Source organism: Aedes aegypti, chromosome 1, assembly GCF_002204515.2.
Source record: "Aedes aegypti strain LVP_AGWG chromosome 1, AaegL5.0 Primary Assembly, whole genome shotgun sequence".
NCBI classification, from domain to species: Eukaryota; Metazoa; Arthropoda; class Insecta; order Diptera; family Culicidae; genus Aedes; species Aedes aegypti.
Genome location: NC_035107.1, coordinates 180,875,607 through 180,900,071, shown reverse-complemented (window position 1 = coordinate 180,900,071; position 24,465 = coordinate 180,875,607). Strand labels below are relative to the sequence as shown.

The 24,465-nt window shown below is 38.2% G+C and overlaps 2 protein-coding genes across 3 annotated transcripts in view; both read right to left on the bottom strand.

Annotated features, from left to right (window-relative positions):
* The window catches only part of LOC5566198 (T-cell leukemia homeobox protein 3), a 113,203-nt gene that overhangs the window by 15,770 nt on the left and 72,968 nt on the right, over positions 1 to 24,465 (bottom strand). The window lies entirely within an intron of this gene.
* LOC110679553 lies at positions 10,301 to 12,260 on the bottom strand. Its single transcript, XM_021854484.1, has 2 exons — positions 11,859 to 12,260; positions 10,301 to 11,625 (listed from the first exon to the last, which is right to left on the bottom strand). Exons 1-2 carry the CDS (start codon positions 12,052 to 12,054, stop codon positions 10,793 to 10,795), a joined length of 1,029 nt encoding a protein of 342 aa, XP_021710176.1. The 5' UTR covers positions 12,055 to 12,260; the 3' UTR covers positions 10,301 to 10,792.

Genomic DNA, 24,465 nt, shown 5'->3' with positions numbered 1-24,465 from the left:
CCTGTGGTCTGGAGGAGTATCTCTACAATACTACCCTTCTACACCAGCTAGTGAGCAAGTTACCTCCAACAATCAAACTAAATTGGGCGCAGTACAAGGTTTCTCTGCCGGGAGTCAACTTAGCAGCGTTTAGTTCCTGGATGTACTCTCTCGCCGAAGCTGCAAGCTCGGTAACTATTCCGAACATCACAAGTACAAAACCGCCTCGGAGCGAGAGTCATGGCACAAAAAAGGGAAACGCCTTTGTCAACGCTCATTCGGAAAATTCTTCTGCAGAAATCCGTCCATCGCACTCACCGAGTGGAAAGGATTCCACCACTAGCGATGAGTGCATCGTTTGTAAAGGAAATTGTAAGATGGTCGAAAAATGTAAGCGTTTTCTTGACTTCTCTCGAGAATCACGTTGGGCTATGGTACGTGAGTTCGCACTATGTCGCCGTTGTCTTTGCCGACACAATGGACCATGTCAAGCCAAACCCTGCGGTAAGAATGGTTGTCAGTTCAGACATCATGCGTTATTGCACAACGATCAAAAACAGCAACCGACAGTTACTTCGGCACCACCGTCCTCTTCGACAGAAGCATCCTCGGCTACAGGCAATACGGAAGCTCCTACAGCTGGAACTAGCTCATCAGTGCATGGTTGTCATACGCATCAAACCAAATCGAGCGATGTATTGTTCCGTTATCTTCCAGTAATGCTACACGGTAAACGAAGATCAGTCCGTACTTATGCATTCCTCGACGATGGCTCAGATCTCACGTTGCTTGACGGAGAACTAGCCGACGAGCTACAACTGGAGAGTGAAGTGCGATCGCTATGCCTACATTGGACCGGCGGCACACAGCGTCAAAAAGTGAAGTCAAAAGTCGTTGACCACGAAATATCGGGTGAACGTAATGGAGCTAAAAGCTTCGATATTTGCGGTGTTCGTACAGTGAACGAGCTTCTACTTCCACACTAAACGAAGGACATCGTGGAGCTGTCCTCCCTTTATCCACACCTACAGGGACTTCCAATTGATTCGTACCGGGACGTCCGTCCACGGATTTTGATTGGTCTTAAAAACCAACATCTTAGCCTCGCCCTTAAATGTCGTGAAGGGAAGCCGGACGATCCCGTCGCCATTAAGACCCGCCTAGGCTGGACAGTGTGTGGAGGTGGATCCTCACAGTCTGCAACCAATCTAGTACACTCCGTCTACCACATCGAATCTTGCGAGGGCCACTGCAATGTGGACGAGGATCTGCACCAAGCTCTCAAAAATTATTTTACGCTAGATAGCTTAGGTATTATGAATCCAAGCAAAACACTACTCTCTACCGATGATCAACGAGCCCAATCACTTCTCCAGTCGCTGACTAAGTTTACAGGAGACCGCTACGAAACCGGCCTGCTTTGGCGCTACGATTCCGTGCGCCTTCCAGATAGTCAAGTGATGGCTCAACTACGCTTTCAGTGTCTCGAAAGGCGCATGAACAAGGACGAAGTTATTGCCAAAACTTTGAGATAAAAAAAGGCCGATTACTTGAGCAAAGGCTACATACGAAAGCTATCCGATGAAGAGCTACTGCAGCCATTCCTGCGCGTTTGGTATCTTCCAACTTTCCCGGTTACAAATCCAAACAAGCCGGGGAAGGTGAGAATAGTATGGGATGCAGCGGCCAAAGCGTTCGGAGTATCCTTGAACTCAGCCTTACTCAAAGGACCTGATCATCTATCGTCACTGTTCACCGTATTGACCCGCTTCCGTGAGAATCCCGTTGCTTTGACAGGTGACATACGTGAGATGTTTCACCAAGTTCTTATTCGAAAGGAAGATCAACAATGCCAGCGATTCTACTGGAGAGACGAGGACGGAGCACTTTCGGTGTACGTCATGTGCGTCATGACGTTTGGAGCCTGCTGCTCTCCTAGTAGCGCTCAGTATGCCATGAACTTGAATGCCAAGCGGTTCGATCAAGACTATCCGGCCGCTGTGGAGATCATCGGAAAGCAGCATTATGTTGACGACATGCTAGTGAGCGTCGACAACGAGGAGGAAGCTATCAAACTTGCCGATGATGTTAGGTTCGTGCACTCGCAGGGCGGATTTGAAATCCGAAACTGGGCCAGCAATTCGCCACGCGTCCTAGAAGCTCTGTGTGGCACTAACGCTCAGGAAAAAAACTTAGACCTTTCATCCGAAATGGCGACTGAAAAGGTGCTCGGGATGTGGTGGTGTACAGCTACCGACACCTTCACTTATAAAGTTAGTTGGGATCGCTACGATCGAGATCTATGGGGAGGTTGTCGTCAACCTACGAAACAAGAGGTTCTCCGTGTACTTATGACGATATTTGACCCTCTTGGGCTCATTGCACCGTTTTTAATGTTCCTCAAAATTCTGCTCCAAGAGATTTGGCGTAGCGGAATCCAGTGGGACGACAAAATCGACGAAAACACCTTCGCTAAGTGGCGCAGTTGGCTCCAGGTACTGCCCGAAGTTGAGAAAGTTAGAGTACCACGATGCTTTCGATCTCAACTAGATTCTCCATACGACGACGTCCAGTTGCACACCTTCGTCGATGCGAGCGAGAATAGAATGGCTGCCGCATGCTTCCTGAGATTTGTACGGGATGAGGCTGTCTGTTGCTGGTTAGTAGCCGCCAAAACAAGAGTAGCACCTTTAAGATATCACTCGATTCCTCGGCTTGAGCTAATGGCAGCAGTGATTGGCACAAGACTTTCCCATACTGTTGTCGATTCATTGTCCTTCAAGGTGAACAAGCGGTTCTATCATTCCGATTCCAGAGACGTCATTTGCTGGTTACATTCGGACCACCGTCGCTATACGCCATTCGTTGCCTGCCGAGTCAGCGAAATTCTTGAAGTAACAGAACAAGACCAGTGGTGTTGGGTCCCGACGAAGCTTAACGTGGCTGATGATGCTACGAAGTGGGAGAAGTTTCCAGATATGACTCCGGAGTCTAGATGGTTCATTGGGCCAGATTTCCTGCGGTTACCCGAAGATAAATGGCCTTGTCAACAGATAAAAGGCGGAGACACAAGTATCGAACTACGTCCGCATCTACTGACACACTTTACTGTGCCAGACCCAGAAATTAACGTCTCCAGCTGGAAGCGGATGCTTAAAGTTGCTGCACTTATACACCGTTTTCCCGCTAACTGTCGTTATAAAAAGCAAGGAAAGCCTCTCATTTGTGGCTCTCCGTCCACAGATGAACTCCAGACTGCTGAGCGCTACGTAATACGGCAAGCACAATGCGGAGCCTATCCAGAAGAAGTAGGAATCCTTCTACATCGAAAGGACGACACGAAGAAAACCATTCCCAAGACCAGTTCGTTGTTCAAATTAACACCTTGGATAGACGACCATGGATTGATGCGGATGCGAGGAAGAATAGGCGCCTGTTCCCAGGCACTTGAGGACGCTAAAAACCCGATAATTCTTCCACCCGACCACCACACTACCAAACTCATAATCGCATACTACCACAACAAGTACAACCACCAGAACCACGAGACCGCTATAAACGAGCTACGACAAAGATATTGCATACCCCGATTGCGGGCGACCTATGCAAAAGTGCGCTACAATTGCCAACATTGCAAGAACTATCGTGCCGTTCCCCATCCACCAATTATGGCCGACCTTCCTTCGGAACGACTTGATGCATTTGCTCGACCCTTTTCCCACATTGGCGTAGACTACTTTGGACCAATAGAAGTTGCCGTAGGCCGTCGAGTTGAGAAACGATGGGGAATGCTAGTTACCTGCTTGACCACTCGCGCAATCCACATAGAAGTGGTACACACGTTAAGTACTGGCTCATGCATCATGGGTCTCCGAAACTTTGTAGCACGACGAGGTACGCCAAAGACAATCTATAGCGACCGCGGGACATGCTTCATCGGCGCGAGCCGTGAATTAGAAGCTGTGACAACGGTAATCAACCAGGAGGAGATAATGAAGGAGTTCGGCGGCACTGAGACGACATGGAAGTTCAACCCTCCAGCGTCACCACACATGGGCGGCAGCTGGGAACGCTTGATAGGTGTAGTGAAGCGGAACTTAATGGCAATTCGTCCTCCACACAAGCCTAACGATGAGGTGTTACGCAACCTATTAACCGAGGTCGAGAATACCGTCAACTCACGGCCTTTGACTCACGTTCCAGTGGACGATGAGTCCGCCCCTGCCCTTACTCCGAATCACTTCCTCTTAGGAGCATCTGACGGTACAAAACCATTGTGTACCCTAGACGATAGTGGAACGACACTACGGAGGTCCTGGAAGATGTCTCAACAACTAGCCAACCAATTTTGGAAGCGTTGGCTGACTGACTACTTGCCAGAAATTACTCGTAGAACAAAGTGGTATACTAATACAAAACCAATCGCCATCGGAGACGTGGTGGTAATTACGGACCCGAAGCTACCCCGGAACTGCTGGCCTAAGGGTAAGGTCATCGGAACTAGTGTCAACCAGAAGGACGGTCAGATCAGAGCAGCCACCGTGCAGACTTTGACTGGAGTGTTCGAGCGTCCCGTAGCCAAGTTGGCTGTTTTGGATGTGCGTCGCGACGATTTGTAAGCCGTCTATAGCATCGGCATACCCGGGGGGAGTGTTGAGTACGCCCCTGGCGTAGATGCGCATTTGCTCATCCAATAGGTCACACTTCACACACCACTGCACCCAGGTAATGCACAGACCTTCACTGCCCAGGACGTTGATCAACGGTGGCAATTCAATGGGAGAGGAAAGAAAGCGATAGTTTATTATGAAAGTATCTAACAATAGTACTACATGCTGAATTAGTTTACTGTGTCTAAAAGTGATTAAAATCAACTCTAAAATTTAGTTGCTTGTACATAGAATTTGCTATTTGTGCAAGCTTTACAAGGTAATATTTCCTCTCTTAAATTACAAGCATGTGAATTATAAATACGCTACATATTTCCTACAGTTCTGGCTCATGCAAAGTGAATTAGTTATAACCTAAAATCTACTTACATCCTAAACCTTCATGCAAAAGGCAAATTTGTTTGCTAAATTACAATTACAATACCTAAATCTAAATTATTCTAGTACGATTAACGGAATTAAGTACGGAAAGTTGCAGTAAGTCCAGCTATTACAGTGAGACTCCACATCTCGCCTGACCATTGGTAATTTGATCACTCGCAAGTATCGCACTACGGGACTAAACGTAAGTTAAATGGCTAAAATTTACTATTGTTTATTAATACTAAGCTAAGAAACTATGAGAAAGCCTATTATGTATTGAACTAACAAAGATACTCTGCATAACTCCATTACAGGAATAAAATAATAACCCAATTAAGAACGTTAACCCCACGTTTCCGGTCGTTCTGGTATTATTTGTTCGGAAATCACACCCGCGTCGTGGAAAGTTGGCAAATTCCCAACACAGAGAGAATTCGCGTACGCACAGCACGAAGGTACGATGCGCACTGATGTCACATGCGCACATCTCCGCCAAAGGACGAAGTCAGTGTGTCATCTGTAGTCGATTGCAAAAAAGTTTAGATATTTTTTCTTCATACAGTCGAAGTTTGTTAAAGTGACATCACAAGGGACCGTCGTAATAGAAAAATGTCGTTATAGAGAATAGTGATAACATTTAAATCTTTTTCAAGCTTTAACGAGCTTCGATTGTACTTGGAAATATGGAAGATTTTTTCTGAAGCATTAGAAAACTCAACTTATAATATTCCCCCATAAACCAAAAGCTCTTTTACTTGAAGGTCTCAATCAAGTAGACATCCCAAGTAACATTTTTAGTTTTATTAGTTACTGCAAGGTTCTCATAAATCAATATTCATAAAACCCTAGCAAAGGCATCTTCATCTGCATTGATTACATCAAAACGTCAGGTAGAGTAGAATCCGCCTAGTTGGCCCACTCTAGTGAAGGTTATGAAGAGTCAATTTATGAGCCGTTCCAAGGCAGAACGGAAACGAAAGGGTTAGATGAGGAACGCATCAACAATCATTTAGAAACCATATCAAAACCACAATAAAAGTTATTTGGCATTTATAATAACCTTTCCTATACCAACTTACCTTGATACGTGCTGCTTCCTCTGAAAAAAACATTCATGAAATCATTTTTGAATTGATAAATTGCAATCAACCTTCATAAATTCATTTCATGTATTAGTTCAAAAACTATTTCACTCCAACTCGCAAAAATAAATGTAAATGACTATGTCAGAATATGTTGCATGCAGAATTATTGTTGAAGTGGGCTCAAAATATACGTGCCGGATTAAATTTATTGTGTAATATGTTTGGAAAACGTGAAAAAATAAATGCCCCTACCGAATAAGTTATTATTATATATTTTTTTCTTCTGAAATCGAACAAGCATTCTCCCAATTTGATACACAACATTTTCGTATGCTTTGTTTAAACAATATCAGTGAAGTTTTTGTACAAATTCAACAGTGAGATTCGAATAAAGCAGTAGTCAATGAAATAAAACGTAACAGGAGCGAGTATTCGATAGCATAAAATACCATTGGAATGCAAATAACATGGCGGTTGCATATTCATTCGAGTAAAAATTGATATTTTTGCAATCAAGGATACTTTACCTTCGCATAAGCATCTATAAGGTTACAATACCTAGGATCAGCATTCATCATGGTAATTTGCAAGCTTAACGATCTTGAGGTAGCAGCGATAAAAGCTTTTCATATACTTGTTATCCTTAAGCTCGGTGCATACGTACGACGAATTACTCCGCTACAAATATTGCCCTTTTTTGCCCGCATTCAATTTCATTATTTATGAGGAAGGGTTACTATGCCATTTTGACAATATTTCGTCATACTATCATCATCCTTTCAAAAATTAGACACCATAAACTAAACGCACATTTCGCGCCGCATAAAAATCGCGCTGCGCTCGTGTGCACCGGACTTAAATGGTTTCTGCCAAAGCAACATCTGTCATTCAGACGACTAAAATCTAAAGTTTGTTATGTGCTTCGTGTATAATAATTTGTTGTGGCGAAACAATGCCGTTTAAAGTTGTACAAACAATAGAACGGGGCGAAACATGCCTCACCGTAATTCCGTCTTCATGGGAGGATAACGGAGTACTGCACTGGCCAAGAAAAAATGCAGTTGCAAAGCTTTCCCTTGACGAGTTTTCCGTGCCCTCACCAAAGTGGGAAAAAATTGATTGCGTGAAAAAAGGGAGTTCAAGACTCGCGCTGAAGCAGAGACAGAGTTGGAACGGATGGAATCTGTTTCAGATACGGAGGTCGACGAAGTGGTTCAATCACCATATCCTTCGAAAAAAGCCCTTCCCGAGACAAGCCGGAATGAAAACATTGTAAAGGATTTCAACGAAGTATTCCTCATCCCCGGCCAAAAGATTGATCCGAATGAGGTCATAAGTACGGATGATGATCAAAATCAGGTATGACATTAGTCGCAGAAGCTTGGTTCTTTCAATAGATTGATGATTCTGTTATTTCAGGCCGAAAATACGCCCACTGAAACAATCATGCTGTTTACTACTGAAGCTAACGGATCTCAAGCTGTTTGTTCTCCGGAACAAGCCCAGGATAATCAACCAAATACCAGCCCAAACGAATTCCACCAAACGCTTTTGGAGAATCAACAGATAATCGTTAATAATCAGATGAGGATTATGCAAGCCGTTGCGAAGTTGCAAGCTGGTGTCGACTATTTAATGGAATATGATATCATAAGGAATCCAGAACCAACAGATACAGCCAAGAACTTATTCGAACCAGTGGACTCGGTTGACAAGTTGAATGCCTTGGAAGAGAGTCTGAAAGAAGCCAAAGTTGTGGACAAATACATAGCAAGCATGGGCTTCATCTGTGGAACAGACGGCAAGGCTACTGGTACGGATTGTTGCTATAAACTGATTGACCATTTCATCACTCGGGAGTTTATGCACGCATGCTCATGGACAGGACACACAAAATTAACTGACGAGAACAACCCATCAAACTCCCAGTCCGCTACGCATCCCGAAATTTGTGGAAAGGTGCCGTTGAAATTCTACGCAAATTTCCGTTCTTTGTTCTTGAAACTTGTCCGTTTGGCTGATAAGGACTTCACTGAGGTTAAGTGCGACGAGTTTTTCAAACGCGTAATGAAAAACAGTAAGGCAAGACTTAGCTTAGCTTAGCTTAGCTTAGACTGACTACACATATCAATGGTTGCTATTCCGTGATTGACCGAAGTCAGTGAAAATGCACAAAGAATCAACTAGAAGATCGGCTGGGATTGGCCATAATCTTCTTCAGTGTGCATAATTCAGTGCCTCTATTTACATGGTCAATAACGGCGCCGGCCACGTCCTTGCAGTCAGGTGGGATTGGGGGAAGGAATGTTAGTGTGTAACCTTTGCTATTTGGAGACCGTGTTTGCCTCTGCATCTCCACAAAGGTTACTGGGAGGGATGTTTGTTAATGGGGAGGATCGTTGGGTCACAGGATTCACTTTGATAAGCGATTAGACCATGATAAATAATTATTGGTGAGATATAAACATGCTAATATGTGAATATAATATTTTCATTTGATATAAACAATATCTATGTAGAGAAAAATTATGCCGACACTTGACGTGACGAACCTTTCAAAGTATGTTGAATAAAGTGAACCTTTCGCAAGTCTACACTCGAAGTGTCGAACCATTCAAAGTTATTTTTTTAATTACAAAAATAAAGGTAAAAGAAAGAAGGTTTTTTGAAAAAAAAAATAAAATTAAGACATAAATAATTTATGAATCAGAGTTTATGTCGACACTCACAGTGACGAACCTTTCATAGTTTGTTGAAAAATCATATTTACGTCTCACCGTTGTAACGATTAAAGGTGCAATCATACATATTTTAAAGATTAGAAATAGTAGCATGAAACGAGCTCACCAATTGATCCGTCATCCTTGAGCAGCAACAATCCACTTTCAGCTTCACTCGTTTGCTCGGCTATATAAAAGCACTCAGAGAAAACAGGTGCGCGACCCGAGAGGGAAAACAACTGACGACTGCTCGGGCTTTCTTGACGCACTGCCCAGGAGCAAGCGTCAACGTCGAAAGATCAAAAAGGAACTAATCGGACGCGGCACTTTTTCACTTTACTCGACCGACGCGCGACATGTTTGATCCTGCCCTCGTCACCCGCTCCCGCAGAAGCAAGCGTTAAGGTCGAAAGATCAAACGGAACTAAACGATCACGCCACTTTTTCACTTTACTCGACCGACGCGCGACATGTTTGATCCTGCCCTCGTCACCCGCTCTCGCAAGAGCAAGCGTCAAGGTCGAAAGATCAAACAGAACTAAACGATCACGCCACTTTTTCACTTTACTCGACCGACGCGCGACATGCTTGATCCTGCCCTCGTCACCCGCTCCCGCAGGAGCAAGCGTCAAAGTCGGAAGATCAAACAGAACTCCGTAATGAAAAACAGTAAGGCAAGACTGAACTCAAAGTCTTCATCGAAGCATAAGAACCGCCCTAGCAACTTGCAGTACAAGCCACGTAGAGGGGAAGTTCCAAAAGTAAGCGAATCAGATAATGCTGCTATTGACGAATAGTTTAAAGTAACGTCACAACCATGTATACAAACATACATGGAAAGCGTTAAGTGACTAATTGAATTAATTTTAATACCTACAATTCAAATGAATCCAGGTAAAAATAAGTGTATTTTAACTCTTACATCAAATTACATTTTCCATTAAATTTACCGCAATCATATTTAAATATAATGTCCGAAATAATATTAAAATGTAATTACATATAATCAATAGCTCCGGATTTGTTGGTTTGTGATTTGAATCTCGAAAACTTATTCAAACAGCCTTATCTCCGAATTGTAAACGAACTTACAGTATAGCACTGTTTCCCAACCGGTGGTTCACGGACTGATTGTTTTTTCTTTCGATTTGTTTAAAAAAAGAATTTACTTGAAGTGCTTGTATCAGAGGAATAAAAACAATTAAATAGGAATTTGGTGATGGTCGGTTTAAGTATTGGTTTAGTAAATAAAGTGAAATTTACAAGTTGAGTTGGCAATTGAAATCTTTTATTGTTTAAAGTGTTCCAGTTGTTTGTGCATTATTGGCTGTATTGATTGGTCGGAATGAATAAAGTTTATATGTTTAATTATTCTTTAATTTAGACACAAGTAATAAGAATAATTTGGACGATACAAAACATAAGCAATTTGTAGTGCAATAAGTGTTATAACGTGTACCGGGTAGTTTTGCTACATATAAGACATTAGAACTTGCTAGTTCTTAGTAGGTAAGTTCCTGGAATGGGGAAGAACATACAAATTCTAATGAATGATATTGAAATTGAATACATTCAATGCTTAACAGATTTGAATAGTGATTTATTTAATACTCTACTGTTACATGATAATTTTCACTAAAGAGTATGCAGTAGCGGGATGAATACAAATTTATCAGATTGGTGAATAGGGATGGCTACCATTTTACATTTGATATCATCAATGTTGTAAAATTGTGGTGAACATTCTTCACAGTCTGAACTGTAGATATTGATACGAGTAGAAAGAAAAGGCTTCTTGAAAAAATAACCAGTTTGCTTCAGACATGAACCATAAATGTTGATAGTTTTTTCCACCTGCTGCGCCTTCTTCATTCCAACGATTTTTCCAGACTTCGTCAAGAACCATTTATTGATTCTGTCATTGCTTAACGAATAACTATTCATTTCCACTCTGGCATACTCAAGCTGTTCAGGATCATGACTTCTGTTCTCTCGAATAATTTGGTTTTTTAATGCTGGGATCTTGCATTTCGTAGTTTTTCCGACGTTTTGATTGAGTGTTGTTTCCTGTTCTTAGCATATGTTTGATTTGACAAAGTTTGCTTTCAAACGGGTAGGCATTAAATTCAGATAAAACTCCAAATTTTTTAACATCGTCCACTAAATGGTTCAAGTTATGCACATTGCTGGTCATGTAATCTTCGCCGTAGATTTTTTTAAAAATGTCTAAATAGTGCAATAGAAGTTCGTGAGCCAAATCCAACAAATGTTGATAGTTTTTTGATGAACAAATAATAACGGCACAATAAAGTACTAAGAAATGTTCATATATGTCTGATGGCAGAACGGGCTTCAAAATTACTATTGATAAATAGTAGAAAAATGTTCTATATTCAGTACCTTTCCAGTGTGATAAGCAATCCAGGCCCCGAACAGAACGATGTATTTCTGCTGGCATTTTCATTTGTTTCAATCGTTTGGAGATATCGGCAGTCGTCTTAGCAGTCCATTTGGCTCTGTAATTGCCCATGTTGCCATCTCTCCATCCTATCAAATGCCTTTTCATGATCCCTAAGTCAATCAAGTGGAGAGAATCGCCAACTGGAAAGTCATCGATCATGTTCAAAGGTAATCTCAGCAAAGGTGAATCTGTCTTATGATGATATCCATACACTTTATCACGGAATCCACGGTCAGTTCGCAAATCTGACCGAATTTGAGGGTAATAGTTGCAGTGAGATATGTGGGAATATTCTCCTTCAACCGTGCACTTTTGACAACCATTCTGTGCGTTAAAGTTTGCAACTCCTATGATACAAAAAAAAGAACAAAATATTTAATTCCGAGCGAAAAACAATGTGATTAAAACTACAGTCAGTGACAAAAGTTAGTAATCAAAATCTGTTTTTTTTTTCTTCTTTTTACCAGAAGCTGAGCCAAACATGAGCATTTTGCAAGGAAAAGCAGCATTTGATCACTATTTTTTGTCACTGAATTTGTATTATACTATAACATTCTAATAATTAACATAATGTCTTTACCTTTCACAAATGATCTAGCGGGAGAGTCACATATAATACATCTCACAGAGACAGAAATTTTGTGACCATTTACCGTGATTCCGTTCTTATAAACATCCTCCATTTCATCAACGAACGGTGATAAAAACTCGATAATATCAGCAGGCTTGCGTTTTCCTGAATAGATTCCAATTATCATTGGATTTATTTGAGGCATTTCATAGATGCTGAATAAAATTGGCCAAAATTCGTCCTTCGAGCTTTTATAAATAGGCAGCCCATCAATATTTATTTTTAGTGACAAACTCACTGGTCCCGAGACATCAGAACAAACCTTTTCAATGCTATATTTCAGTCCATGGTGCCAATATTGTCCTTCCGTTACATTTTGTATCGAAACACTGTGTGGAGTCCTCACAAGAGTACGAGGATCTCGTGGAAGCACGTCTGATAGCCGCTTGTTGAGAATTATTAACAATTCTTTTAAAGCGTTGTGTTTAATATTAAAAGTGACAGCCCAGGTACGAAGAGAATTCAGCAAATCAATATTTTGCATCATATCTGTGCAGAATAGATCTTGTTCCTCATTCTCGAAACTACTTGCGCTTTCTTCATCAATGTGGACACTATGCTTTTCAAAATCCGGGTATTCTCGATTGTCATTGATCTGAACAGTAATCGAATTTTCCAAATAATTGTCTGTTCTGTTCACTTTAATTTCCATGGATGATTCGGCGGCAACAGATGATGGTTCCAAGGAATTGAAATAATCGGGACCGTCTTCAAACTGATGCACTGTTTTTGATAACATATTCAACCGGTGAGGGGTCGTCAAATCGCCATTGTATATACGCAAAAAATTTTGCCTTACTTTCCTCTTGAAACTACCACTCGTTTTTATTTTCTTAAGTTTGCTTCTATGCGAGTCCATCTTGCTTATTTCGTTTTTCAGGTGGAGTAAAAGTGTATTTTTTGAACACCACTTGTAGAGTAAAGAGCACCCATAAATGGTTTTCGGTCTTAGGTTAAACCGTTTGATTTAATGGAAGCATTTATGAAGAAAAAACGTCTTTATGAAACATTTTATCATTGTTGTAATAAACAAACATAAAGGTTGTTTATCATTGCTTTTCGCTACGGTTTTATGAAAGCATAGAACGCTGCGATAAATTTTATTTCAAAACCATGCATTGATTGCTTTTAATATTTGTCTACAAAAGGTTTCAAAAATAGTCACAAAGCAAGAGAATAAGGAAGATCATATATCGTCAACAAATGTCGTTAGTAGAGTGAACAGCATACTCAATGCTCTATTAAAACCCTTATAAATTAGCACAAATGCTGAAAGGTTATTGAATTGTTACTTGGGATGTTGTCACGATGAGAGCGGTCCAATAAATTGGTCAGATGAAGTTAAGTATCTAGGGCTCATACTAGACAAAAATTTAACATTAAAAAATCACATTGAGGGCATCCAAGCCAAATGTAACAAATATGTAAAATGCCACTATCCCCTTATTAATAGAAAATCAAAACTTTGTCTTAAGAACAAGCTTTTGATATTCAAACAAATTTTCAGGCCAGCCATGTTGTATGCTGTACCAATATGGACTAGCTGTTATAATATGGAAGAAAGCTCTGCAGAGAATTCAAAAAAAAAAAATAGAAAATAATTCTGAAGCTTCCTCCCTGGTATAGTATCAGTGAGTTACATAGAATATCCAATGTTGAAACATTGGAACAAATGTCAAATGAAATAATTAATAATTTCAGTCAAAAATCGTAACAATCTTCTATTGCCACGATTAATCCGTTATATATTTAAGTTGAGAATCATAAGTTTACCAAAAAACTAACAAAGAGCAGTGAGAAAGTGCAAGTGTTGTCAGCTGTATATTTCTCGTTATTACCAAGGCTGTTGAAATGGACAAAGTTCAATACTACGAATACTATTCGTTATGCTGTAACCCCTTCGGAATGGACGGCCTCAAATCAGTAAGGACAAATTTACGCTCAATTAGCCATGGTCTCATGACCAAGTTTCATTCGAATGGAGTTCGGTGGATTACGGAAAAGATGAAAATCTGCATGAAGTGCATGATTATGATTAACCAGAAACGAAAATCTTCTGGTGTTAGCAGCCAAAGACAATCTTCCCGGTTGAAAAAATAAATAGTATTAAGCTGAAAATGTATGTTATATACTGAATAATTGAATAAATAAAATTAAAAAAATAATAATAATCTTATTTGTTCCATAGAAAAGAAAGAATCCTTTTTCAATGTAATGAAAAATTGAGACAGAAACAGTTTTTTTCAGTTTTTCTTAGTGGTGTAATTTTTCATGAAAAATATCATCCATTCCGACTTATACTTCATTTAAACCTATCCCATATCTTTTTTTGCAATTGCTTTGATAAAAAAAAAATTGTTTTTCCGATGCCTCGATTGAAATATGGGTTTTCAAAGAAAAGCTTATATGGTAATTTTTCACAAAATTGGCCATAACTCAAAAACGAATAAAAAAGTACATTTCAAAAATTTCAGCGATTAAAGCTTATGAAATTACCTTCTCCAAAATATATTTTTGAAAGTTTTCCACTAATTGGAACATTGTTTTCCGGCTTTTCTTTACGAATTTTCTCAACGGTGGAAAATTTTGTGGAAAACTTTTTCCAGGTTATTTTTTTTTATTCCTGAGAAAATTTGCTTTCGTTTTCATAAAAAAACTTTGTTTCTAGGATGGTTCGTTCTTGAGTTATGATTTTTCAAAGTAAGTAGTGTCAGAGGAAAACAAAAAAAATCCAACTGAGATTTCCGGGAAAATAAGCGACCCTGAATTTTTCTCATTTTTTTATTCATATTTTGATGAGCCCTGCATGTGCAAAAAGTTTCATGAAAATCTGAGACCCTTCGGTCCACTTTGTACGGAAATAAAAAAAATCCCCTAATAACACAGAACAACGAGATATAAAAATTGAATGTTGTGTTAGGAATGATACTAATAAAGAAATTTAAGAAAAAAAAAAATGAATTGTTATCTTCATGAATTGATATCGCCTCTTCACATCTCGATATCTCTCCCTATGTCGATGATTGCTTCGGTCCCTTCATTCTGCATACGATTTCTCTCTCCACATCTCGATACGTAAATGAACGCCAATTCCCTGAATACCCCATTTCTCCAAATAGCCCTTTCCCCTTGTTGACATCCATTTTTTTGTCATAACATCATACAGGTGGTTAAGAAACTGCTCATCTTTATTTGATTGGCGGTTCTGTTGAGTTTTACCGTCAGCACTTTTAACAATATGTGCTTAGTCGGGAATGATCAAATACCTTCTTCTTTTGATTAGTAATAGTCTAGAAAAGTGTTCTTCAAAGTTCACCACACACTGTCACTAGAGATTATTTGTTACATCGTTGAAAATGGCAATCTTGGAAAAGGGGTCATTCGTGGAAAAGGGTCATTCTGGGAACAGGAACTTCTGAGAAAAGTAGCACAATCGGGAAAGAGAGAGTTAATATTAATAAATTTAGACACGAATATTCTTCGTCAAAGGTGTATAATATATAATATATATACCTACACTGTATATGGTATAGTAGACTTCTAAGGGGCTGTCCATTATTTATGTAAGGGTTTATGGGGGGAGGGGGTTTAGGATTTCTTACACGCCATACAATTTATTTTTAATTTTCATACAAAAATTCTTACCATGGGGGGCGGGGGGGGGGGGGTTGGTTTGAAAAACCCTGAAAATTGTCTTACGTAATTAATGGATCGCCCCTAAGGGAGCGAATGAAATGTTGGACTACTTACTACTATTTTAGAAGGAATCGGTAACTTTTAGTGGTTTGATGTTTCAGATTTTTAAATATTCATCGAATAGTCAATGAATAGTAACCTTATGCCATAAGATAATTGAATAATACGTTCCATACAATAACTCGTTTTTTTTAAAGTGACCGTTTTGCTGATGTTTTTTCCAACTCTGGTTTGGTGGTAGACGTTATAGTACTATCGATTTTCATCATGTCCCAGATTCCAACGAGCTTTCTTGTCTCGATTGAAGAAAATAATCATCATAACAATACATCATTTTTTCTACCAGCGTCACCGCTATCATAACGAGGTTTTAATATTAAGCAGTCTCAGCACAGAAGTCCCGTAATGTAAGCACTCAGCTGGTAGCCTAAAAAATAACCAAGTGCTTACCATCGGCGACGTCGCTGTCTATAAAATGCCATTAAAAATTCATACGTGCTTATTTCAGTGCTCTGTATCCGACCGTGGAGTTCTCTCACTTCAGTCACCATAGCAAGAAGAAAGTCTTTTAAAGTGTCAAAAAAGTTTATCCAGCCGCTCACTTGTTTATCATTGAGTGGAAATGTCGCCCGTTCTAAAAAGAATCATATACGATCAGCAGGTCCTTATGGAACAAAAAGTGAAATCATGCTTTCCTATTTTTATAAAGTAATCTCCTCCCAGCGAAGTAAAACTCTTTTTCGCTGGCAGAGAAAACAAAAAAACGCTCAGCCAAACGACCCATTGTTTAATATTTAATGGTGGGCAGGTATCAAAGTCATGCATTTGGAAAAATGGCAGCAGGCCCTGTTTTCGAACGATTGATTCATTTCCGTCCCATAGCCAAACCCCCTTACTTACTTAGTCGCGTTGCACGGCATAAAAACAGTACACCGTGGTCGCGTTGAGGCGTTCATCGGAAAATAGGTCCACCCGTTTCGTGTCAATTAATGAGAGGGCTGTTCAAAGACCAGATGGAAAGCAACCCTAATTGACAGCTATGCCCCTGTTTTCCCAGAGGCGAGGGGTTCGCTAGACTTATTTCGTATTCATAGTCCCGAACTGAGCCAGCCAAGTTAAAAAATGCTCAAGAGTATTTGAATAATTTACCAACCACTGCCGTCGTAATTGTTTCAGCCGATCCTGTGCTGTGTGTTAGCTCTTGGAAAAACTCATTTTATTACTTTCTATACGTCGGGGGTGCGGCGCGGAATGAGATGGAAAAATGTGTGTGCCCTGCTTAAAAGTGGAACTCAACGAGGAGTGAAAATGAGCATGTGTTCTGCTGCTGTTTAGCACAATGGAAGTTTCCCCCATCACGTAAAGGAATAGCTCCCGGTGTTCTGGCGAAGAAGACCGACAATCATTCAAATAAAGCAACCGAAAAAACGTGCCGAAAATGTATTGCCTCACGTTTTCAGATCTTGGCGCTTCATTTTGGGTTGAAGCAAAGGTTGTAAACGGTAGGTTTTTCCAGCGGAACAGGAAAATAGAATTCAGCTGTTTATCGTGATTCTTGTTTTTGTTGAAAGAATCGATAAAATTGCAAATGAATAAAACATTTAACTTCGCTTTACTAGCGAGAAACAAAATGATTGGTTGTGCTTAACTGCAGAATTTTGGATTTTAACTGGAAGAAATGTTTGAGAAATTGTTTGGAAAATTCACGTCGAAGTTCGTGAAAAAAATGTGAAGCAACTCCTGGAGGTATGCTTAATGAAATTGTTTTAAAAAGAGAAGAGTTTTATGCTTTTTATTTATTTATTCATGGTTATTTCGACAAAAAAAAACCTAAGAATCTAGAAGTTGATACAGTTGATAATTTTGAAAACAAAATTAAATGGTATACCTTGTAAGTGCCGTTGTATGTATATCTGGATGATTTCCAGAGAAAAAGATACACGAGTAGCATTCTGGATAGAGTTGTGGTGTTCAGTACAAAATGAAAATGATTTCAATATCTCTCTGTGATATGAGTAAAGAGCGTATTTTTTTTCTCTCCTAGAGAATTGCTCTCTGGACTCCACAAAAATGGGTGGCATGTTTCTTTTCGATCAGGTGCTGTCAGTTCAATCGAAGATGGCGTCTAAACAGCAAGCACTCTGCGAGCGTGTTGTACGGTTTTCCGAAATGCCGTAAGTGCCGAAAGAAAGGAACCCGACCAATTGCCGTCCCATTGAGCATTTTTTGGCTCCTTCAATGCCCTAGTGTACAAAAACAATTGGCGGTGAAAATTGTGCAAACCATAGGAGAAACCAGGAGCGTCTATCTAACTTCTCTATTGGAGTAGTGTTGGCTCTAGCGTTGGGCAAAATTGTCTATAACATCGATGTTACTGAATCGATTCACATTTGAACTGCTGAATCGATTCACCGATTTAATCGAATCTCTTGAATCGATGTTTTTGAATCGATTCGAATCGAATTCAAATTTAAAATAGTTTGAAATGAGACCAAATGTAATTACATTCAATTTCAATATACCTCAATTAAATCAGTTCTGAAACTCAATAGAACAGATTTACTATTGCAAAAGGTTTATTAAAAATTTGATTTACTTTCCATCATGCCAATAAAAAATATTCATAATTTTCAACAAAATGAATCGAATCAAAAAATCGAATAAAGAGAATCGATTCACTCGATTTCAGATGCCCCAAACATCGATTCAAAAAATCGATTAATCGGAATGAAAACATCGATTTTCGGAACATCAATTCAAAATCGCCCATCGCTAGTTGGCTCAAAGCTTCAAGCTTTGCTACCAACACAGCTGGTGTGTAAACAGTGTTTTCGAAGTTAAGTTTGTATGTTAGAAATCAATCATATTTTTGAAATCAACGGAAATTCACCAGATCTCGCTATGATACCCCAAGAACCCGGTAGTAATCTCCAGGTGGTCCTTTAGAATTGAAGTAGTTTGCTAGAAATCTTCAGGATCTTGCTTAGGATTCAGCTAAGAATTGACATATGCCCAAGAGCTCGCTAGGAATTTTGGGGACTTTCCAATATTCCGCTTCTATATTGCTGAAAATTCTCAAGTCTCCAATGGGAATTCTCCAAAGTATGGTAATCTTCAAATTCCAACCATATTATTCATATTTCTCAAGATTTTACCAGAAATGCTCAAAATATCATCAGAAATCCACAATATTCCGCTAGAAATTCACAGTACGACTTTAAAATCTTAGCAGTTTACCAGATTTCGCGCAGTATCCGCAATAACTAACTATACATTCTCAGGAACCCGTAAGAAATCTCACATGTCCAATATTATTTTGATTATTTCATGCGGCCAAAATACTTGATGAAAATAATGATATGGAATGCAGCATGGTGAAGAATGTTCGATCGTCTCTTAAAAAAATCACCGTTGCACCCAAGAGAGAAATCCGAATTATGGTTTCCCAAGTTATAACTTTTTTTTTCTAAACGGAAAGACTCCCGATTTGTTGCAGTCTCTTCTATATTGATTAGAGTATGTTAAAATTTAAATTCATCAACTACAGCGCCATCTATGGTTCGAAGAGTAGTTGGAACCGTTTCTCCCATATATTTTGCCTATTTTCTTCATACAAACTTGGAACTCGTTTAGCCCCCGTCTTGGGGTTGACAATCAAACTTTCTGGAGGTCCAAATGAACAAATTTGTGGGGTGTAACATAAAACTTTTGTAGTTTGACCAATATGGACCATCGTAATCAACATACACAACATATAACAAACAATCAGCTAAATCACTTTCTATCATACTCATCACGCTTTAATGATCTTATTGGGAAAAAAATGTAGTGAAGACTGTGATTTTATTTGTCGTGATGAGGCTACTAAACGGTGTATAGAAAAAGCCGGTAGGTCATTCATTTCTCTGGCTACTGTTTCTTTAATGGAGTATCCCAAGTAACACCGAAAACATAAATCCAAATTTAAAAATACACAGTTTGTCCTACAATGATTGCTAGAAAGTTTTTGAGACATGTCATGTCTCACTTAAGTCGCTATTTTGTTTTGTTAAACCTTTCAATATTGAACTTGAATGGAGATGTTCTACTAAGGCATATAATTTGTTTTGCAATACAAATCTACCATTTTGCTGAAAATGTTCTATTTACGTTTACTATGTTTCAACCATATTATGTTTTATATTTGTCTTCTTATGTTTATCAAAACATGTGTTTGGTTAAATGTCTTATTTCGGTTGTTTTAGACATGTACGACAAATAAACAGTCTCAATATGTCATATTCATGTTACATGTATGTCATAATATATACTCTTATCAAACATGTTCTGAATAAACAAATTATGTTTATTTTCAGTCAAATATAAGTTTTTCTAGTTGTCTATAAAACAAATGCAACAAAAGTGACATTTAATACTTTTGATAGCATGGATAATACACTGCCGGCTAAGAAATTCGCCATATGGTGTTCACTGAATACTTTTAAGCAAATGTTTTGAGTAAATTATTATTTTTAAGGTATGCTCTAAATACCGATTAATCAATTTATATGAATGAATAGAGTGTGGTGGTTGTTTGCCACTGTTTAGTACGAAAAAGGTTCAATGGAATTACCTAACTCGCTTACAGTTGTGTTCATGCAGGGCTCACGTGTTTTGTGAAAAATTGTAGGAAAAAAATATAAATACTTAGAAAACACTTCATAGTCATTTGGTATATGAGTTCTCCGTCAACAAAATTGTAACATAACGTTTGCCGGAATAGTTTTTGGTAATAACCTGATTAGACTATTTTATTTCGGGTGCAAATCAACAACGGTTCGTGAGATTTGAGAAGCAACTTGCATGCTACAACTCCAATTTATGCTATCATAGGCAAGTGATTTATCAAACTTATATCACACTGTAAATTTATGATCACACTAGTTGTCCCTGAAAACTTTTTACTGTCTTGAATGAAACAATAGCAATGATTGGCAATGAAATTTTTGTCTTTTCTCAAAACACTCGTTATGCAGTGTGTCTAAGAGAACCATCTTTAATTTTTGAATTTAATTTTGAATATTTACCATGACGATGAGATTTTTGTTCTGAAGCTTTGAAAAAGTAATAATAGTTCAGTAAAAGTTCAGTGTATTAGTAGAAAACAAAATAATGAACTAATTTGCAAAATTTGATGATTCCTTTTTGGAAATATTTACTTGACTTGATGTCGAAAAATGTATATTGAACGATTTATTAGGGCGAATTGATTTTTTTGAAGCAAAAGTTCATATTTCACCATAATTTTTGATTCGCATATTAAATTAGTGTTAAATAACAGTTATCAATCAATAACAGTTATGCAATCAAAAATAAAGGCTTGTCAATGTTTGCAGTTTTACATTTTTCATTGTCGACCATCCAATGCATTTCCACTACCAAATGTTCTCAGTATTTTGTTGCGTTAATGGTTTGTTGGACAAAGTATAATACATAATTATGTATACCTAAATCCATATGATACATAATTTTGACAACAAACATATGTTGCACAAGCTCCACCTTCTGCCCTTTTTTAGTCATATATAAGTATGAATTCCAGTTTTTTCTCTATGAAACAGAACATTCTCATTAGTCATATTGAAGCCATTGTGATTTATATGAGACATGTTGTGTTACTTGGGATATGTTGACGCTTCATAAATTTACCCGAACAGCGCAATTTATTTAAAAAAATCCAACAAAAGCTTAGAGGCATGACAATTTGTTTGATTTTTTTCTATTAGGGCGTCTGTACCAGTGATAGAGGCAATAGTAACGGGCTAAGGAATAAACAATCGCCAAAAAAAAATAACGGAAGGTCGTTTTTCGTACCTGAATACGTCATTTGAAAGCTATTCTATTCTATTTCACGTAAAAATAATCTTAGAATGATAAAATTATTGAATCTTGTAGAAAATCATTTTCTCCATTACTGAAATATGTTACAGTAGTAAGGGTATTCGCTAACTTGGGTTCCTATAATAGTGGTTTACATTGATTTCCCATTGAGGCTCACTATTATAGGAACGGCCCACTTTTACTGGTGAAAATGAGCAAACAAGTTAAGGTTTTAATTGTTTTCTACTATTTCCTTACTAATATCCAAGATGTTTTTATACACATTCATATTATTTTAAAAAGGAGGTTAGAAAAATACACATAAAAATATAAATTGCCTATAACGCGCTTAAAACCGCACTACCATTATTATTGGGACACACGCTACCAACATGAAACAACATGAACAGTAAACCGAAAAGGCGAGACGAAATTTGTTATTAAAACTCTGTTTGCTGGCTTAACGAAATTCCTTGATTAGCACCTCATGTCGTTAACTTACTGAGTACCACATTCCTGACCAAATAGTTTAATAACTGTTTTAAAAGAAAACGTTGATTTCAAGCAAATCTATAAGTAGGGGTGCTAGAGAAAAAAATGACGTCATTTGCATTTCACTCTCCGCTTGGATCGCATCTCAGCAGGCAACAGATCGGCTTACTCTGACCGGGCGTGCTTCTCAGGCACAGACATCGATAGTGAAGGACCCCCCGTTTATCTTGCTTCGCTCAAATTAAACTGACCGTTGAGCGATCGAAAGAAGATGCCGTCCGAAGCCAAAGCCATCCCCGCTGCCGCCGCCTGGAAAAAATAAAGGAAGCAGTCCACAGAATAATGAGATGGTTGTGGCCGCCATCGCAGTCCTAAACGAACGGAACGGATCCTCCCTGCAGGTGATCGAGAAATAATTCGGCGGAGACTACAACTGCGATCTCGGCAAGATTGGCAAGAGTGAAGTGAAATCCCGGGAAGCTGTGGCTGTGGCTGGCATCCGAAAAAAAGGAGGAGAAAAAGAAGGCAGTTTCTAAGCAAAACCCCAAGTTTCAAAGAACGCCACGATGAAGAAGACCCCGAAGAAGCCGCTACCGCAAACCTCATCGGTGCGCCGTCAAAATGTGTCCACGTTACTCGAATTCAACAATTCAATCGGCCATTTTCAGGGTCAACAAATGTGTACTAAAGAGTTATTTGTGAAATATTTCCTAATGTGCTTACCACATACTTTCTATAATCTCCTAATTTATCTCGTAGGATCATACAATATCTGATTTATTACGAATAACCGTCAATACGGCAATTTGAGGATGATTCCGAGGACGCTGCTGCACCTCTGTTGTTAGAGTCTGACCCAGGATTGATCGAAGTTGTGTCCATAGTAGTCCTTCGTCAACCTCGCGGTAATGTAACAGACATTACCCACCCCAATTTTGTTGTTGCTTTTACAGTGGCCATTCGTACAGGATACTGTTTTCACATCAAGTTAGTAAAAAAATGTTAAAAGATGTATTGATAGAAATTTAGTTGAAATGAATACAGTTTACAGAAATCATAAACTGATTTTATCCCTTTTGAGTTCAGAAAATTGTTTTGCTATAACTTCAAAATTCTTCTAAAATGATATTTTTAATCAATGTAAACCAAATTTTCAATCTAAACAATAGGTAGATAAGATGAAAAAACCGAATTTAGTACTATACCATTTAATTCCACTAGAGTTTGTATCTTTTGACAGATACGCGTATTTTGACCTCAACTGTAAGGCCGTTTTCGTTGTCGTGTACTAGACTCGACTTGAAGTCTAGTACACGACACTGAAGACGGTCTTACAGTTGAGGTCGAAATACGCGTATCTGTCAAAGGATACAAACTCTAGTGGAATTAAATGGTATAGTACTAAATTCGGTTTTTTCATCTTAAAGGTATTCTACTAAACAGCTCGAAGATTTATTATCAATAGGTAGATGTTAATTTTGAACTTGTCTGTAAAAAGAATTTGAATTACGAACTTCGTTTGACAATAAAGTTCCCTAAACTACGTTCCACATATTGATGGTATGGCAATATTCAATTATCTTTGAATTTCAAATTTCAAATTATGTTCAAAATAGCACCCTATTTTGCAATTTATTTATTTTATAAGAAAAATACAAAATAACTTGAATGAGCGTAAATAGAGAGCATTGATATACTTTTTACTAGAATATATCCTGTTGTTTTCATCATTTTAAAAAACGTTCGTGTTGATAACCGCAACAATATTTATTCTATATATCTCTATAATCATGTTTGGTAGTGAAACGTTAAATTAATTAAAAATAATAATTACGCAATGTTTTGGATATTAACATTAACTATGGATTATGTTTATCCATTTAGGAGCCAAACTGAAAGAAATTCACTAAAATGTTTGGTTTTGGATTTGTTATAATTGTTATATTACCTAAGATCCTAAAGTACAAGTTGTCGATATACTCTCTTAGCTACTCTAAAACTGATTAGATTTTCTTTAAACTTGTGCAATATTCGCAGTAATCATTCTTAAGGAAATGATGTTGAAAAAAATGAAAGTTATTGTTCGACTTACCGAATATTTTACCAAAAAACATGGGAAAAGTGGTATTTTTCTTAAATTCACTTCAGTTTTAAATATGTCCGCTTATAAATTTTCCAAATGTATTCTACTACATCTGAACAATACAACGACGAACTTAAGCAATCATCTAGTTCATTTGAAATTAGTTTTGAATATATTTCTTATTTGTTAGGTGTACGAATATGGAATTGAGTCAATTATAGACACAAACTCAATACTTTTCCATTATTCTAAAGATTTAAGCAAATGATTACAGTTTGTCATTGCCAAACAATAGATGACACCTATAACCTTCATTATTAATAAAGTAACGGTGGTGTAAAATTTCGTTTAAGACAATCAATTTTTAAAACCTTAAAATGGGTTTATATTTTTACACAAGATAGTTCAGCAAAATCGTCAATATAT